The sequence below is a fragment of the Pan troglodytes genome, chromosome 22, assembly GCF_028858775.2.
Source record: "Pan troglodytes isolate AG18354 chromosome 22, NHGRI_mPanTro3-v2.0_pri, whole genome shotgun sequence".
In the NCBI taxonomy this organism is placed as follows: domain Eukaryota; kingdom Metazoa; phylum Chordata; class Mammalia; order Primates; family Hominidae; genus Pan; species Pan troglodytes.
The window spans coordinates 34,919,861-34,939,765 of record NC_072420.2 but is presented as its reverse complement, the minus strand read 5'-3'; the positions used below and the strand labels follow the sequence as shown (position 1 = coordinate 34,939,765).

The window sequence follows — 19,905 nt, the reverse complement described above, 5'->3', positions numbered from 1 at the left end:
ATTCCATTCGTCTGTTGGCAAACACTGGAGTTGCATCCACCTTTCGGCTATAAACGTGGGCATACAGTTATCTCTTTGAGACTCTGTTTTCAATTCTTTTGGGTATATACCCAGAAGTAGAATTGCTGGATGCTGTGGTAATTCCATTTTTAATTTTTTAAGGACCTGTCTTACCATTTTCCACAGTGGCTGCACCATTTACATTCCCACCAGCAGTGCACCAGGGTTGCCTCTACATGCTGGTCTACACTTATTCTTTCCTCCCTCCCTTCCTTCCTTCCTTCCTTCCTTCCTCCCTTCCTCCCTCCCTCCCTTCTTTCCTTCCTTCCTCCCCCCCTCCCTTTCTCCTTCCCTTCCTCCCTTCCTTCCTTTCTTTCTCCCTCCCTCCCTCTCTTCCTTCCTTCCTCCCTTCCTTCTTTCCTTTCTCCCTCCCTCCATCCCTTCCTTCCTCACTGCCTCCCTCCCTCCCTCCCTTCCTTCCTCCCTTCCTTCTTTCCTTTCTTTCTCCCTCCCTCCATCCCTTCCTTCCTCACTGCCTCCCTCCCTCCCTCCCTTCCTTCCTTCTTTCCTTTCTTTCTCCCTCCCTCCCTCCCTTCCTTCTTTCCTTTCTTTCTCCCTCCCTCCATCCCTTCCTTCCTTTCTCGCTGCCTCCCTCCCTCCCTCCCTCCCTTCCTTCCTCCCTTCCTCCCTTCCTCCCTTCTTTCCTTCCTTCGTTCTTTTTTTGACAGTGGCCATCCTAATGGGTGTGAGGTGGTATCTCACTGTGGCTTTGTTTTGCATTTTTCTAATGATTAGTGTTGTTGAGCATTTTTCATGTGCATATTGGCCATTTGCATATTGAGAATGTATAATGTTAGTATATTTCTATGGAGAGCAGGACATCCCAAGTGGCCTGGAGCGCATGTCTACTGCCTCAATGTGCTCTGGGGTCTCCCGGTGAGGCTCCTGATTCTGCTGTTAGTCTGTGTGATGGTTAATACTAAGTGTAGCTTGATTGGATTGAAGGATGCAAGTATTGATCCTGGGTGTGTCTGTGAGGGTGTTGCCAAAAAAGATTAACAATTGAGTCAGTGGGCTGGGGAAGGCAGGCACACCCTTAATCTTGTGGGTACCATCTAATCAGCTGCCAGTGAATATAAAGCAGGCAGAAAAATGTGAAAAGGCCAGACTGGCCTAGCCTCCGAGCCTGCATCTTTCTCCAGGGCTGGATGCTTCCTGCTCTTGAACATTAGACTCCAAGTTCTTCCGTTTTGGGACTTGGACTGATTCTCCCTGCTCCTCAAGCTTGCAGACAGCCTATTGTGGGACCTTGTGACAGTGTAAGTTAATACTTAATAAACTCCTAGATAGATAGATAGATAGATAGATAGATAGATAGATAGATAATCGCCTATTAGTTCTGTCTCTCTGGAGAACCCTGACTAATACAGTCTAGGAAACCCAAGTATGAACCTTCCACCATGTGGCTGTCTGCTGGGGACACTCAGTACCAACTCAGGCTTAACGTTGGAGTGGAACCACAGATGCCCTTGAAACAGATTAACCTGGACCACAAAAGACTGGAGGCCAGCAAGCAGGAGGCCAGACTCCCTTGAGGCCAAGCTGGATAAAATGCACCCTTATTCCCCAGCTGCTCCTAGCTTCGATTTGGCATGGTGTACTGGAGCAGACACCCTTCGCCATCCTCTCCTGTTGCTCAGCTATGTTTGAGTTTGGGAGAGCGACAATGGTGCTTGCTGCTCTCCTGACCAAACTACAAGCTACAAGCTCAGGAGATGAAATTTCCCTCAGGCAGCTTCCCCTCTGCTCTTAGGGAGGCATCCTTCCTGGAGGAGCCTCGGGGGTCTCAGAGGCACCTTGTCCGGCCTTGTCCCTTCATAGCAGGACCTGGATCAGGCAGCTCGCAGAGGTGGAGCAACATGACTGTGTACCTGGTTTCTTCTCCAGGCCTAGTCCCATCTGGGTTGATTTTGAAAGAAATATTTACATTAAAGGGCTTAAGCAGAGGGAAGATTTCACTGCCTCTTATCTCTCATAGTTTAGAAAAACAACCAATATTTCATGAACGCGTGACCCTGTGGCGCCTGTGTTTACGGCTCACTTCTCTGGGGAGTCTTCTCTTCTCAGAGCCCTGTCCTGGCTTCCTTTGCACCACTCACTTCCTCTTGGACTCCCAGGGAAAAATAGGATTCCCATGGACATGCCACATCCCTGATAAGGTTCCCTGAGCATTCCAAGTTATCCACACTTGAGACTGACATTGCTCTATGCCCCATCTATGTAATGGCAGCTCCCAGTTCTTGTCCTCCAGCCAGAACATCATGAGTCACTCAGCTCCAAGGAGACCTGGAGACCCTCCCAAACACACAACTCCTATATGCAGCACAACCAGCCCAAAGCCATGTGACCAGGCTGCTCGCACTCATGCCCAGCCCTGCAAAGGCCCTGCTCTCCTATCCGTCGCCCCAGCCCACCTTTGTACACATGCACTCCCCAGAAGACCTCAAGGCAAAGGGTCTCCAGCTCCACACCCCACCCACCACTGGGTCTTCCTTTCAGGCTGAAGCAGACTTCTCTTATGCCAAAGCACTTATCCTTCTCCAAGGAACCAAGTGGGACCCTAGAGTGGAATTCCCTAGAGTGGGAATTCCATACCCATCCATCCTCTCCCATCATACCCTCTCCCATCTTCCTCCTGACTCAATCTGCCATCCCCCTCTCCCTCCTGCCTCCGATGCTGCTCTCCAAATTCTTGCTCCATGATCGCAAACTCTCTACCTTTGCATCTCAGCCATCTCATCGAATGTTCCCTCCAACTCTTGGCTTAACTTAGTGATTCCCAGCCCTGGCTTCACATCAGAATCCCCTGAGGAAATGTTTAAAAAGATACTTCTGCCCACAAAGGGCTGGCTACCTAATTTCTGAAGCCAAGCACAAGACAAATATGCAGGCTTTCTTATTCAACAAACATTAAGGATTTTCAAGATGGCAGCAGCAGAGCATTAAAACAAGCACAGGGCCCATCTGAGTTCCACTGTCCAGGTCCAAGGCCATGGAGCAGCCCTGTGCCCAGGTACTTGCCCTAAACCTTCAGATTTAATTAGCCTGGGTAAGGCCCTGGAATCTGCATTTTAAAAGCTCACCAGGAGATGCTGGGGAGACCCAGCTGCCCCAGGCTGACCAAGAGATACTGCGTCTGTTGCAGCCCTCTCAAATGGAAACTTTTGGAACCAGAAGTTGGGCTCCTGTCTTCCTGGCTCCATAGAGTCACTTCCAGACTTTTTCTCTGTGTGGTCTGGAAATTACAGTCCTGCAAATTAGCTGCTCAACTAGATCTAAGGTCAATCTTGGATTTTCACTGCCCTTGTCTAGGACATTTCTGGACTTCTCTTAGCACCTTTCCTCATCCAACCAAGATTTAGCAAATAGTTCACAACTTTCTCCACCCCCATTCATGTTGTTGCCTCAGCATCCCTGTGTAAGGCCCAGCCAAGGTCCTGGCCCCTTGGCCCCTTGTTCGCCCCATGATAAGTGACCACCTCTCTTCTTCCACCTCAGCACCCACTCCCATGCTCACTGCTGGGATCTGGCCAAGACTCAGAGCTCCTTCACTCCTAAATCTCAAACCCAAGTTCCCCACTCTCTGACCACAGCATCCGGTCCTAACCTCTCTCTCATCCCCACTGAGGCCTTCAGTCCAGTGACCACCCCCCAGATATTCCTTATCTGTTACTTTTACTCGCTTCACCTTCCATTTTATCCTGCTAACATGCTCTTAGACTTATGGTGGGGTTACATCCTGATAAGCTCATCCTAAGTTGATGATATCGTAAGTCAGAAATGCATTTAATACACCTAACCAGCTAAACATGCTAGGTTAGCTGAGCCTACCTTCAATGCACTCAAAACACATTAGCCTACAGTTGAGCAACATCATCTCACACAAAGCCTATTTTATAATAAAGTGATGGGTATCTTGTATGTTATTGAATACTGTACTGAAAGTGAAAAACAGAATAGCTGTATGGGGGCTGGAAGTACAGTTTCTACTGAATGTATATCACTTTTGCACCATTGCAAAGTCAAAAAAATCATAAGTGGAACAAGTCAGGGACTGTCTGTACTAGACATTCCCTTCCTCTCTGTCCTTACGTCTCACCTATCTAGCAAAATTCAAGCCTTGGGTGGATGTCATCATCCACTTTCTCTACACCTGCTATTGGCCAGCAGATCACTGCTGGAGGGACATCCCAGAACTGCACAGCCACCCATCTTGGCTATGCCCTCAGGACTGCCTGGTAATTGGAACCACAAAGGGTTCCTTCGGTCAATACAGGCTCTTCTTTGCACAATTTATACTTCAAACCTTCTCCAATCTCACCACGTCTGAAACCACTCCTTCCTTCCTTCACATTCAGCAAATGACCTTGTCATCTACTGTACTGAGAAAAGAGAACAAACTGTCTCACCAAATCTACAAACAGATGTCCCTGAGTTTGCACCCACCTCTCCCTCCTCCTGCTGAGAGGGCCAGCTTCTTCACAGATGCCCTCTGTGCCCTGTGCCTTTTGCTTTCTCCAGGGCCTGGTGCTACCAGCTATCCTCTCTAGCTTGTTCCTTCCATCTCCTCCATCAGCACTTAAATCCCCTAGCTGCAGGTGGGCACAGTGGCTCATACCTGTAATCCCAGCACTTTCAAAGATTGAGGTGGGCAGATCACCTGAGGTCAGGAGTTCGAGACCAGCCTGGCCAATATGGCAAAATCCCATCTCTACTGAAAATAGAAAAATTAGCCTGTCATGGCGGTACACACCTGTAATCCCAGCTACTCGGGAGGCTGAGGCAGGAGAATCACTTGAACCCGGGAGGTGGAGGTTTCAGTGAGCCGAGATCATGCCATTGCACTCCAGCCTGGGCAACAGAGCAAGACTGTCTCAAATAAATAAATAAATAAATAAAAATTACCATGGCTGCAATCTTTGAAAAAGGAAAGGGAAAAAGAAAAGAAAAAGAAAAGGGAGAGGGGAGAGGAGGGAAGGAGAGACCAGAAGACCCCCCTCTTCCTCCAGCTCCTATCCTCTCTTACTGTCTTTTTTTTTTTTTTTTGGCAGGGTCTTGCGCTATTGCCCAGGTGGGAGTACAGTGGTGCGATCACAGCTTACTGCAGCTTCAACCCCCTGGGCTCAGATGATCCTCATGCCTCAAGTTCCCAAGTATCTGAGATTACAGGTGCATGCCACCATGCCTGGCTGATTTTTATTTTTTGTATCTTTGATATAGACGGGGTCTCACCATGTTGCCCAGGCTAGTCTTGAATTCCTAGGCTCAAGTGATCCAACCACCTAGGCCTCCCAATGTGCTGGCATTACAGGCATGAGACATTGCACCCGGCCTCTCTTACTCTTGCCTTTGTGGCCACACTCCTTGTGTCTCCCTCATCTCCCACCAACCCCAGACCCCATTCCTACAGACTTTCACTACACCACTTTAAGGAAACAATTCTTAATAAGGTCTCCAATCATCTCCGTTTTAAACAGAATGGCTACATGTGGGGCCTCATCTTACTGGACCTCTCAGTGTCACAGAAACAGGTTGACCACTCCTTTATTTCACAAATACTTTCTCCCCTTGGCTCCTTCACACCGTTTTCTCTTCCTATTTCTCTAGCTTCACTCCTCGGTCTCTTTATGGGTTCTTCCTCCATGCCGTAAATATTATATGGTGGAGCTCTTGAGGCTCCATGCTAGGCACTGTTCTTTTCACCCTCTACTCTCTATTCCTGGTTGATCTCAACTACTGCCATTTCTGCAAATATCATCTAAGTGCAGACTCATTTTTATCTCCAAAGACATGAAATATCAATGGCTATTTCCCTCTCCCATTCCATAAGCATCCTGGGCTGATAGTAGATTCTAGGCTCCCCATGTCTTGCTGCTCTGCCGCCCCTGGGATATTGCATTCATCTGCACAGTCACGATAACTCACCACCATGTCTGTACTACAGCCTTTGGGAAGAGGAAAAGTGGCAGGGAACAGACAGACCCTTGCCCTTTGAGGACACACCCCAGAAGTTGTATACATCACTTCTGCCAACATCTCATTGGCCAGAACTTGGGCAAATGATCACACTGAGCTCCAAGGGACACCTGGGAACTGTAAGCTTTATTCTGGATGGTCACATGCCCCTTTAAACTCCTCTTAGAATGAAAAAAGGGGAAAGCAAATATGGAGAGAAAACTACAAGAATCGGCCACAGGGCTCAGCAAAATTTACCAACTTCCTCTTTTGTCAAATAAAAACCTTTTTTCTAAACTTATCATGTGTTGCCATTATTTCATGAAAGGACACTTTTAACACCAAAATTGGGGAAGACATACTCTCAAAATAGAGAACAGTCTTTTAAGTGAAATGAATTTAGATGTATGGAAGAAAGCACTATCTCATTCTTGTTTTCCTCATTTCCCTTGAAACTGGCACAGCCGCCAATCCTTGGTCTCCTGACCTGAACTGGGAGCCATGTTTGAGGAGCGGCTGTTAAGAGTGTTGCCAATGTCATCTTCAGCTCCCTAAGCCAATCTGATTTACGGGGTGACTACGAGAGCTCCCGGTGTTATTGACTCCCAGGCTCCACCTGGTACTAATATAGAAATCCATGCCTCCATCCTCTCAGGTCCCTTCCCATTTCCAAATGCCCAGGGTTGACCAGGTCCTGTGCAGTTGGGACGCACTGCTGTGGCTGCCCTCCCCATCCCACTTTGGGCCTTTACATGACATCAGGGGTCTCCAGAAAGTTCGACCACAGGGTGCTGCTGCCTCCCAAGACTATTCCAGACAGAGGAGTCTCCCCAGCAGAGATGATGATGTCTCTTTGTGGCCAACCTTGAAGGGTCACACCTTTGTCACTAGCATTTCTTCTTCCTGCTTCACATACTTCCATGGAGGATGTGTCCTCAGGAGACCACCCCTGAGACTCCCTGAGAAACACTGGGTAGTGCCCCCTCTTTCATTGGCCATATCAATCAAGGGAGGACTCAGCGTCTTGTCACTTTCAGGTGAGTTTCTCCCGAGACGGACACCTTTGGCCCTGTCTTTGCACTGAGAGTCATCCTCACCCCCACCCTCAGACCTCTCCCCATTTCTCTAGGAGGCCTGGGGAACTTCTGAAAAAAGAACCGCTGGCCTGCCCCACATCCCAGAGTCCTCACTGCAGCCACACAAATTAGGCCATGGACTAGAAGGAGCTAAAGAGCTAGGAACTCTTCTCCCCCAGCTCCAGGAAGTGGAGAAGGCCTGCTTTGCACCCCCTGTCTGCTCCTCCACTTACAAGGTATATTCTGGGGGGTTCACAAGCTCTCGTCTGTGTTATTGGAAAGGGAGCTTTGGACAAGCTGGTTTTCTGACCTACTTTTCTTGTGTTCGACCTTTGAAAAACGAAATGTTTCTCTCACCCACGGAGCTCTTCACCGCATCTTCACAAATCCTAAAACTTAAGGTTTGTTTTCAAGTATCTTCTCCATGTTTTTTTTTTAATTAGACATTCCTAGATTTGAGTCCTAGAGTTTTGGTACAGGATGTAGCTTAGAGATCATCAGATCCGATGGCTTCATTTTATGGCTGAGAAAACTGAGGTCCAAAGATGTTCAATGGCCACCCAAGGTCACACGGTAGCCAGCCCCGGCGTCCACGTCATGTGAAGACTCCACAGGTACCTTGCAGGGGCCTGGCCGCGGGGGATGAGACGTTGGACCCTGGCAAGCCCGAGGCAGCCTCCCCTTTCCTGCCGCCGCTGAGTCTCTGCCCTCCACGCCAAATGGAGTTAAGAAACAGAGACAGACTGCACAGGAAATTCTCACGGGAGGACTTTTCAAGATCCGTTAAGAAAATGTTCTCTTGTTTACAGCTGAGTGCATCCTAGATGCAATGCCAACAGCATTCACTCTGTTTTGTTTATTTTAACCAAGAAGGGAAATTAGTGGCAAAAGAATATTTTGATAATGAATGGAAAGTTAGTCATGACATTTTTGAGGGGGGAATACGCAAATAAACTTTAAAAAATGAGAGCTGTCTCAATAGACAACAGAGGGGATTCATGGATCTCTGCCAATTTCAAGAGATATTTGGGGTGTCTAGAGTTTTCTGTTTCTTCCATGCACATAGCATAAGCCTTTGGGGTTGGGGAGGTGTGTGTGTGTGTGTGTGTGTGTGTGTGTGTGTGTGTGTTCTTCTAAAGCAATCCTAGTTAATGGAAAGATTTTCAAATATTTGGAAAGGGATCTCAGAACTTTACAGAACGCGACCGTATCTATTTCAAAACAACCTGGGAGTATTTGGTGTCCACTTTGGCCTGGTAAATTTCCACTGCGGGCAGCGCTGCACAATTTTTTCATTCCAACTCAACTCGCTTCAAGTGGCGTGATTTGATTAAGCATTTCTTCACTTTTAATGGCATGCCAAGGCTCCAGGGCATCATTTTTTGGGTGGCCCCAAGTGGGCTGGGGTGGGGGCGGGAAGACATTCGAATCTATAAAGGTTTGTTTCTGACCTTGTCCTCCAATGTAAGTCTACCTGGTGCCTGGCAAGACTTCCCATGTTAGAAACAGGCCTGACTTTGCTGATCGTGATTTTTCTATGGTGAGAGGCAAGAAGCATCCAGTGGGAAGTCAGTACCTGAGGAGCTCAATGAAAGGTGCAGGGGACAAGTCTCACATAGCACTTGGCTGAAGTCCCTGCACCACCCAGGAAGTTCTATCTCTGGGCTGCCCACTGGCAAACTCTATTACCACAGTATTTTAGAAAAAGTTTCACTTAACAATATCAAAAGATCTTGACCTTTGAGCACAGTCTTTTCCTCTGTAAAACCAGATAATAATATGACTTCACTGCTGAGGTTGAGGGGGTGTTAGAAATATTACAGTCCTGGAACATGGTGAAACTCCACAAATGGTATTTATAGATGGTGCCTTTGATTGTCATGGTATCCATTATCACCATCCTCCTTCTTCGAAGAACCCCCATTTTGTTCAGATATCTGCTCCACTCTCATACAGCTGTGTGCCCAGGGCAGGGCCTCAGGGAAGAGCCTGAAAGGGCCCAAGATTCCTCTATTCCCAGTAGCCAGTGATTTTCTCAAGATAAGCCTAAGGCACAGTGATGACCATTATAATGTGAATAGAACCTGCAGTGGGGGTACAGTGAGGACTGGGAATGTCTTCTCTTCTGAGAAGAAGCCACAGGAAGAGTGTCCTTCACTCCTCAGGATGTTATTTCTCAAGCTGATGCTGTCATCTTGAAGCCAGCTACAAGGATGGGGCCAATACCAAGCATGACAGAGCAGACAGAAGGAAAGAGACAACACTATCAAGGTGAAGTAGCTATTAAATGACTCCAAAGCCCATTATTTCTGAGCTTCTCAGTAGCCCCCGAAAGCAGTATCCCAGGCCACTTAAAGTTCCCAGAAAGGGAGACGTTGCAAGCCAAACATGCTCCATGTGACCAGTCTTCTCCAAATCTTCTCTGGCTGGAAATACTCTTTGCCTCCCAAGTAGCGAGTGAGCTGCCTCTTCACTCCCCCACACCGGTGAGCCCTCCCTTTACCCCACAGCAGTGAGTCATCCTTCCCCCAAACAGGAGGCTGAAGGGAAGATGAGTGCAGGGAGGGTGGTCTTTCAAAAGAGTGAGAGCTGAAAGGAAGGGGAAACTTCAGCCAAGGAGAAAGGACTGGCTCACTACAGGAGAGCCACCAGGACATTTCAACTCGAAGATTTGCAAAAGAGCAACGGATCTGTGTGTTTTAGATTCTGCTCCGGGGCGTACAAAGAAGCCATGGGGCTTCATGGGGCTTTGGCAATATTGCCACTCCACCTACTGGGAGGCTTTGGCTACAAATAACAGAAACCCCTGCTTGAACCAGCATCATCAATAAGATAATGCATTCTCTTATATAATACAAATGCTCTGTAGGAGAGTTTTGGAGACAGTTGAATAAGTGGTTTAAGAATGTCAACAATTATCCAGTTCTTTCCATCTCTGCTTTTGGTGTGGGCTTCATTCTCCATCTGGTATCAAGACCACGGTGGGAATTCTAAGCATTTCATTAATGATCTCCACCAAGAAAACAAGTGGCTCTGCATTCTGAGCCACTCAAGTACTACTGACTACAGATGGATGGGCTTTGAGGGAGGACAAAATCCAAGCTCCCAATACCCAAAGTGACATTTAGATCTAAAGAGACATTTTATAGGCTATGAAAAGACAGTCTGCTTGCCCTGAATTCACCAACAACAAAAAGGAGGCTCCATATCATAGTGGCCTCCTTGAAATTGCGAAACAATATGCTTCACACCCCAGGGAGTTTCAATTCAGCCTCTATCCCAAATCACTAGGCAAGTGGCCACATTTGAGGGGGATCCAATAGCAAGAAGCTTCAGAAGCAATCCAGGCAGCAGTAAAGGAAGCTTTACCCAAAGCCCCTATCTCCTTCAGATTCTATAAAATCTCAGTTGTCCATTAACACACTTCCCTAATGGGGTTGGACAAAGAGACTCCACCAGTATTTCTAAACCTCTTAGGACTTGAGGGCATCCTCCACCTAGTAAAATGCAATGCCGAACTTGTAGCTGACTCACAGGTGAGAAGTAAAAAGATAAAACTTGACTGTATATCAAATACCTTTTTCAAAAAGAACTACCAAGAAATGGCCAAAAAACTGAGGAGAATATTTGCAACATTTATGACAGAGGTTTGATATCCTTATTTTATCATGAACTCTTACAGATCAGTCTTTAAAATATGAACACACATATAAAGTGTACACAATTCACAGCACATAAAAAACATTAAAATGCTACCACTTGTGAGTAACAAAAAAAGGAAAGCTTAAAAAATAGATGCATTTGTTTCTTTTTTCTTTTTCTGGTTTGTTCACTTATTTGCTTCATCATAAAATGGTGATAAATACCACGCAGAGATGGGAGGTGGCACTGGGACTGTTACGTGCTGCTAATGGCACTACAAATCCATGCAAACTTTCTAGAGGTCATTTTAGCAAAATAGAGCAAAAAGACTTTAAAATGTACATAAACTTTAAAGTCATGGTTCTATAGCCAAAAATGTATCCTGAGGAAAGAAATGAAGAATTACCTGAGGTGGTACTATACACTCAAAATTATTCAACCTAGTGTTATTTTTTATATTAAAAAGTTAGAAATTAGGGCAGGTGTGGTGACTCATACCTGTAATCCCAACACTTTGGGAGGCCGAGGCAGGCAGATCACCTGAGGTCAGGAGTTTGAGACCAGCCTGGCCAACATAGTGAAACCCCGTCTCTACTAAAAATACAAAAATTAACTGGTCATGGTGGTGGCTCCTGTAATCGCAGCTACTCAGGAGGCTGAGGCAGGAGAATCACTTGAACCCAGGAGGCAGAGGTTGCAGCGAGCCGAGATCACACCACTGCACTCCAGCCTGGGCGACAGAGTGAGACTCCGTCTCAAAATAAATAAATAAATAAAATGCTAGAAATTACTAAAATGTCTAATAATATTTTCATTAGCTAAATGAATGATGATACATGCATTCCATAACATAATATGCAACAACACAGAAGAATGTTTTACCATAGGGACAATGGTAAGTTAAAAGAGTTACAAATCATTAAGATCAGTATAAATTTTGGTAACTATTTGCATGGTGTATCTTTCTAGCTTTACTTCCAAACTTCCTGTGTCCTTATCATTAAAGCATATCTCTTGTAAGCAGCAAATAGTTGGTGCAATGTATGGTTTTAATTATATTTAAAAGTACACAAACTGGAATGCACACTTAGAGGGCAGTATGCACCAGTATGGACACAGAGGGTGCTAAAATATTAAAAACAGGGCTGGGTGTGGTGGCTCATGCCTGTAATCCCAGCACTTTGGGAGGCCAAGGTGGGCAGATCACCTGAGGTCAGTAGTTCGAGACCAGCCTGACCAACATGGAGAAACCCCATCTCTACTAAAAATATTAAATTAGCCAGGCATGGTGGCGCATGCCTGTAATCCCAGCGACTCAGGAGGCTGAGGCAGAATTGCTTGAACCCGGGAGGCGGAGGTTGCAGTGAGCTGAGATCGGGCTATTGCACTCCAGCCTGGGCAACAAGAGTGAAACCCTGTCTCAAAAAAAAAAAAATAAAATATTAAAAACATTTCATAATAAATGGTAAATAGTCACTTCCCAAGCCACTCCCCAGTCCTCCTAACTCCCCCACAACCCAGGACTTCCCAGACCTTCCCATGGTCTAGAACCTAATGGGTCAACACCCAGTACAGCAAAAGCCAGCCTCCCAGACTCCTGTCCACCCCGTTGGTCGTGCCCATGCTGAACCAGCTGTTAAATATTCTATCATTCCTATGTGTAGGGTGTACACATATGCATATGCACCCAAAAGAAAAAAACAAAAGGCCATATTTTGCTGTACTGGGTGTTGACCTATTAGTTTCTGAACCATAAGAAGGTCTGGGAAGTCCTGGAGAGAGACTGGGTAGCTGGGGAATTAGGATAGTTGGGAAGTGGCTCAGAGAAATGACCAAACACAGTGTTCATCTCAGCATTGGAATTATTTTTATTAACTGTCTGGGGTATCAGTTACCCCACATACAAAGTAGTTTTATTTAATTAGCATTATTTAATTACCCACGTATCAGTAGCTTTATTAACTACTTTGTGTGTTTTCATATTTCCCCCTTTTTTAACAGTGAAAATGTCTTACTTATCAAAAAACAATAATACGTGTTAAGAAATAAAGAGTTTGGTGAATCCATGAATAGATTGCTTTTTCATCCACTGTCCCCTACGCCCCCCAACCAGCATCTGGCCCATCCCTGATCTCCATTTGGAATACCAAAGCCACTCAAGCAACCATATCCCTCAAAATCAAGCAGCATCTGATCTTGATATCAATAACCAGATTTTTGTTCTTGACAGCCAGTTCAGCTTCGGGAGGAAGGGTGTCAGACAGCAACATCCCTGCATGCTTTGAGGATGCCAGGCAGGCAGAAAGGACAAATGTGGAGGCTTCTTAGTCCTGCTCACTGGGTGGGTCTTCTACTGTTTCTGGGAGTGCAAATTGCTGCAGCTTTTTTTGGAAAGCACTTCAAACTTGTCCATCAAAAGCTCAAAGGCGCATACCTTCAGCCCAGCATTTAACCTACAAATCTGCTCACACACTTAACAAAAAGATGTCTGCACAAGTATGCTCCCTAAATTGTTTTTGTAAATAGCACACATATGGGAAAGAAACCGTACATCTATTAATGTACAGGAAATCCACTACAGCTGCTGAAAACACGAGGGAAGGCTACATGTGCTGATATGGAAAAATATCCAAAATGCATTGATGAATTTTTTTCAATCTGCAGAACATGTATACTATGATTTCATTTGGTTTTTTTAAAAAAAAAGAAGAAATCTGTATCTACAAATATAACATTTCTGGAAAGGTTTGTGAGAAGCTGTTAGCAGTGAGGACTTATGGGAATAGGAGGGGGAGACAAGGGAGACTGGTTAGGGCTCTTTTTCTTTCCACTTTACAGCCTTTTGTAGTGTTTAAGCTTTTTGTCGTGAGTAACAATAATTTTTAAAAATCTGCTTCCTGACATTTTAGCCCAAGCCTAGGCAAAACAACAGCTACAGCCCACTGAGCTAGCGAGTGGGTAATTTACGTGTCAGGGGATTTGCCCACGGAATGACTTCCATCCTAGCAGTCAAGGTCACCTCAGGGCAAGGCCTCTCAAACTTTCCACAGAAGTACCCCCGATGACAAAATAGAACAAACATGTAACCTCAGGGGATGAAGGCAATTGGCCCAAATCTCTGTCACAAACAAAATTTCTTTAGTGTTCAGACTATCTTAAAAATTAAGGCAAATTTCAAATTTTTACTCAATAATAGAGTCATATTTAATTTATTGTAAAAAAAAAATGTTCTCTTCAAATCTCACTTATGGATGTCTGGACATTATGTTGGTAAATCCCTCAATCCTGTTTCACACATTAAAATTCTGGATAAAACTTAACAAGAAAAAAATGTATTCATAGCCTCCAAGGCGTGAAAAGTGAAAGTGATGATAGGAGCTCAAGACGAGGGACGTATGGAAAAGTGGGACTTGACATAGGCTGGGAGGTGCAGATTTAATGCCCACATGAGAAACGAGCCTGGGCAGAATCTAGTGTGTGCATAGGAAGTGCTGTGCCAAAGAGCTAAAATTCATAGGATTTTAGGTTTCATAAACTGCTGCTTCTAACTTAAAATAAGAAACATGGATAAGAAAAATTCTACTCACCAGGATGAGAAGTCACAAGGAAGCTTGCCATCCACTTGCAACTTGGGGTAGAAAAAGAGAAAAATACTAGAAATCAGAATCCAGGCCAGGGCTGTTAGGATAGTGACTTACCACTACCTGCCTAGCACGATGGCCTCAAGCCACAAATCAATGTAAAAAGTAGTTCAGAACTCAAGAAATCCACAAGGACCACGTTAGAGAAAAATGCAAACCAATTCTGTAGAGGTGATCCCCAAACCCAGGGAATAGGGCCTTACCATAAAAATATGAGCCACACTAAAGATAAGCAGAAATAACAAACTATTTGAGGAAATGAATCACCATGAGGGAAAATCCACAGATCCAATAAATAGGAATAATTGCATATCAAGAACCAAAGATAATAGCACAATATGTTTAAATTTAACATGTTTTAATATGTTTAAATAGATAAAGGAAGAAATTTAATATGTTTAAATTGATAAAGGAAGATTTTTAATATGTTTAAACAAAGGCCGGGCACAGTGGTTCACGCCTGTAATCCCAGCACTATGGGAGGTGGAGGCAGGTGGATCATGAGGTCAGGAGTTCGAGACCAGCCTGGCCAACATAGTGAAACCCCGTCTCTACTAAAAATACAAAAATTAGCCATGCATGGTGGCAGACGCCTGTAATCCCAGCTACTCGGGAGGCTGAGGCAAGACAATCACTTGAATCCAGGAGGCAGAGGTTGCAGTGAGCCGAGACTGTGCCATTGCATTCCAGCCTGAGTGGCAGAGTGAGACTCCATCTCAAAAAAAAAAAAAAATGTTTAAACAGATAAAGGGAGAAATGTAAACAGAATGAAAATAAAACAGGCATATTATCAAAGGACCAAACAGAAGTCTGAGAGAGAACACACATATATTTTCTATAAGAAAGTACAATTGAGGTACTGAATAGGATATCTGCCATAAATGAGGACAGTATTAGGAAACTGGAAGATGGCTGGATGCAGTGGCTCATACCTGCAATCTCAGCATTTTGTGAGGCCGAGGCAAGAGGATTGCTCATGGTCAAGAGTTTGAGACCAGCCTAGCCAATATGGCAAAACCCCATCTCTACTAAAAATACAAAAATTAACTGGGCGTGGTGGTGTGTGCCTGTAATTCCAGCTATTAGGGAGGCTGAGACACAAGAATCACTTGAACCCAGGAGGCAGAGATTACAGTGAACTGAGATTGAGCCACTGCACTCCAGCCTGGGCAACTAAGCAAGACTCTCTCTCCAACAACAACAACAAAAAGAAACTGGAAGGTTAGACAAACTTACCCAACATGCCTCAAAAAATAAAGACATGGAAAATATGAGAGAGAAGAAACATGAACATTTAAATGAGAAGAACCAACATATGTCTAAGAGGAGGTCCAATACAGAAAAGAAGGAATTGGGCAATATTCAAAGAGGTAATGACTAAGAACTCTTGAATATTGAAGTAAGATATGAACCCTCAGTTTAAAAAGTATACCAAAACCTAAGAAGGATAATTCAAATAACTACATGCTGAAATACATCATAGGAAACTACAGAATACCACAGGCAAAGAGAGATAGACATTAAAGCTGAACAACGCAAGTGTGAAAACATTAACAAGGTTAAAGAAGAACTAAGTTACATAATAAATAAGGAAAAAAAAAAACAGAGACCATATTGTCAAGTGACCACAAAACCTCAAAATTTTCGAAAAACAAAAATAGAACAAAAAAATTTCTTTAATGACAATGTAGAAATAACATCAGAAATTTAAAAAGCAAAAAGCAATTACTATGTGAATAATTTTAAGTACTCTTTTAAACAATTCTTGAGTCAAAGAAAAAAATGCAAACATTAACACAAAATAACAGAAGGTGGTAATAAGGAAGACACTGCCATCAGTACCTATAGCCACACAGCTAAAGCAGTACTTGGTGAAAATGCAGAGCCTTATTAAACTGTATTAATAAGCATAAAAAAATTTAAAAAGTGAATGAAACAACATAATAAATAAGTCAGAAAAAAGCAACCACATGAACCGAAGGATAGGATGGCTGAATGAATAAGTTAACTATGAAAAAGTTAGAATAGGATGATTATAAAACAGAATGGGCATAGTGGCTCACGCCTGTAATCCCAGTACTTCAGGAGGCCAAGGCAGGTGGATCGCTTGAGGCCAGGAGTTTGCGACCAGCCGGGCTAACATAGCAAAACCCCATTTTTACTTAAAAAAATACAAAAAATTAGCCAGGCATGGTGGCATGCACCTGTAGTCACAGCTACTTGGAGGCTGAGGCACAAGAACTGCTTGAACTGGAGAGGCAGAGGTTGCAGTGAGATCATGCCACTGCACTCCAGCCTAGGCGACAGAGTGAAACTAAAAAAAAAAAAAAAAAATAGAAATTATAAAATAGAAGACTATAGACCTAACTGATAAATAATGCAACAGCTATTTCATTGAAAAACAAAATAACAATGCAATATATAAACTTCTGGCTAACAAAATCAAGAAGAAGGAAGAAAGTAAATATATAAAATGGATTAAATAAATTCAAACAACCAGAGAAATCATGGAAATTAAATAAATTATACAGAATTACTTTTTTCAACATAATAAAAATAAATCTTCAAATATATGGATAAAAAGGACAATGTTCCAGAATTGAGCTGTTCAATACAGTAGCCACTAGCCAAATATGAAAATTGAACACTTAAAATGGAATTAGTATAAACTGAGATGTGTTGTAAGCACAAAATGCCACTAAATTTCGAAGATTTAATAAAGCAAAAAAGTTTTTCATTAAAAATTTCAATTGATTACATGTTGAAATTATATGTTAGATACATTTGTTCAATAAAATATTATTTAAAATAATTTCATCTGCTTTTTAAAAACTTTTTAAATATGGCTACCAGAAAAATGTGAAATTATACAGATGGTCCTTAACTTACAATGGTGTGAAAGCAATACACATTCAGTAGATACAATGCTTCAAGTATACCCATACAACCATCCTGTTTTTCACTTTCAGGAGAGTATTCAATAAATTACATAAAATATTTAACACTTTATTATAAAATAGCCTTTGTATTAGATGATTTTACACAACTGTAGGCTAATGTTAGTGTTCTGAGCAAGTTTAAGGTAGGCTGGGCTGTTATAATGTTCAGTAGGTCAGGTATGTTAAACTCATTTTGACTTATGATATTTTCCATTTACAATGGCTTTATTATAAGTTGCCTCTGTTTATATAGGCAACTTATGTTGCCTCTGCCTATATATAGCTTTATATTTATATTGTATAATATAAATATGCACTGTACAACTTATATTGTACAATGCCATAAAAGAAAATATAACTTGTTAAAACACACTAGAACAATGAGAAGATCTAATAAACTAATACCCATAGAGAAACAAAGAAATTTTGCCAAAAGATTCTCCCTGCCACCCTCTGCCAATAAAAGCTCCAAACCAAGTTCATTTCTCATTAAAGAGCAGTAGGTCCAATGGTATTTAAACTATGCCAGAGCATTTTTAAGAGAAAAATGTTCATATGCTCTTTCTGAAATAACCGCAATAGAAAGCCTAACAACGACTGCACACAAAAATTCATAAATTAATTTCACTTATGGATACTGAAGCAACAAACAAACGAACCAACAACAACAAATACTAAATATAAAAGACTGATAAACAGGATACTTGGCCTTCTTGTACTCTACATACTTGTGGAATACCGTAGGTCAGAAAGATCAACAATCTGTAATAACAACCAGGTAAATGAGAAATAATCATACTCTAAAGACAGTAGAGAATCACGGAAACAACAAGGACTAGGTAAAGAAAAATTCCAGAAGAGGAAGAGCTCATCCTAGATGAGCTGAATGTGAGCTAATAATCAGCCTGCCTCAAACAGAGGAACTCTACATGGGAAGAGAAGCCAGCAAAGCTTTCAGCTAGTGCAATGGATTAGAAATTACAAGAGCCCAAAATACAAAGCAATTTTTTTCCCATGAGACATTTGCTAAGTTCTGGGGTGTCCTGAGGGGAACAGGGTCAGAAAGGCAGAGTGAAATATTCTTCAGTCTTGTAGGTGTTTAGGAAACGAACTCTCATCAGAGGGAGAAGCCTGCAAAATACATGGCCAGTCTTCCCCTCAAGACATTTGCCAAATTTTAACTTTCTTGGGATGATCGTTTAGCTCAAAACCTCCAAAAGACAGGACTTTCCAGGCAAATCAGGGGTGAAAATCATCTACTAAAGTAGAATCCAGCCTCAAGCCCACCCAGTCTCTGATTGGGTTGAAAGAATCCTCTTTTCATCTTATCTGCCTAAAAGAAGGAAAAGGCAACCCTCAGTGGTAGAGATATCATCTGCAGACTTTATGATTCTGAAAAAATATGAAAAATGAGTCAGGCATGGTGGCTCATGCCTGTAATCCCAACACTCTGGGAGGCCAAGGTAGGTAGGCAGATCACCTGAGGTCAAGAGATTGAGACCAGCCTGGCCAACAGGGTAAAACCCCATCTCCACTAAAAATACAAAAACTAGCCGGGCATGGTGGCAGGCGCTTGTAGTCCCAGCTACTCAGGAGGCTGAGGCAGGAGAATTGCTTGAACCTGGGAAGCGGAGGTTGCAGTGTGTCGAGATAACGCCATTGCACTCAGCCTGGGTGACAAGAGCGAAACTCCATCTCAAAAATATATATATATATGAAAAATGTGTTAAAGAAAACAATTATAATCCATGAATGTAACAATTAGAATATACTCAAGTGGACATTCCACAACTAAAAATACAATGGCTGAAATTAAGAACTTGTTGGCTTTGAAAGAAAACTATATAAGGCAAAAGACAGGATTAGTAAACCAAAAAACAATATAAAGCACAGAGAGAAAAATGAATGGAAATAACAAAATAAAACATAAGTGAAATTTGGGACACAGTCAAAAGATCTAATAAATGCCTAATTGGAGTCAAGAAAGAGAGGATAGAGAGGTAAGGGCACGACAATATTTGAAGAGATAATAGCCAAGAACTTTCTAACACTGATGAAAGATGTCAACCCATTGATCCAGAGTCTCAGTGATCCACAGGGAAGGTAAATAAAAAGAAAATCACACCAAGACATATCTGAGTTAAACAGCTGAAGACCAAAGATGAATAAGAAAACCTCAAAGGCAGCTAGAAAAAAAAAAGTAGCCCAGGCACAGTGGCATACGTCTGTAATCCCAGCCTTTGGGAAGCCAAGGTGGAAGGATTGCCTAAGCCCAGAATTCAAGACCAGCCTGGGCAACTGATACAGTTTGGCTGTGTCCCCACCCAAATCTCACCTTGAATTGTAATAATCCCCATATGTCAAGGGCAGGGCCAGGTGGAGATAATTGAATCATGGGGGCAGTTTCCCCCATACTATTTTCATGGTAGTGAATAAGTCTCATGAGATCTGATGATTTTATAAATGGGAGGTCTCCTGCACAACCCCTCTTGCCTGCTGCCATGTAAGATGTGCTTTTGCTCCTCATTCGGCTTCTGCCATGATTGTGAGGCCTCCCCAGCCATGTGGAAGTATGAGTCAATTAAACCTCTT

The 19,905-nt window shown here is 43.2% G+C and overlaps 1 protein-coding gene across 5 annotated transcripts in view; it reads right to left on the bottom strand.

Moving 5' to 3' along the window:
• Positions 1–19,905, bottom strand: part of LOC134809241 (uncharacterized) — a 227,986-nt gene that overhangs the window by 140,672 nt on the left and 67,409 nt on the right. For 4 of the 5 annotated variants that reach the window (XR_010154472.1, XR_010154474.1, XR_010154473.1 and 1 more), the window contains exon 4: positions 14,321–14,361. Coding sequence is in view for 2 of the 5 variants with exons in the window: in XM_063803543.1 (XP_063659613.1) it covers positions 14,321–14,361 (41 nt within the window). In the remaining 3 variants the exon portion in view is untranslated. Of the gene's footprint in view, positions 1–5,082; positions 12,149–14,320; positions 14,362–19,905 lie in introns of those variants that run through there. The other variant, XM_063803542.1, reaches the window with a different exon arrangement.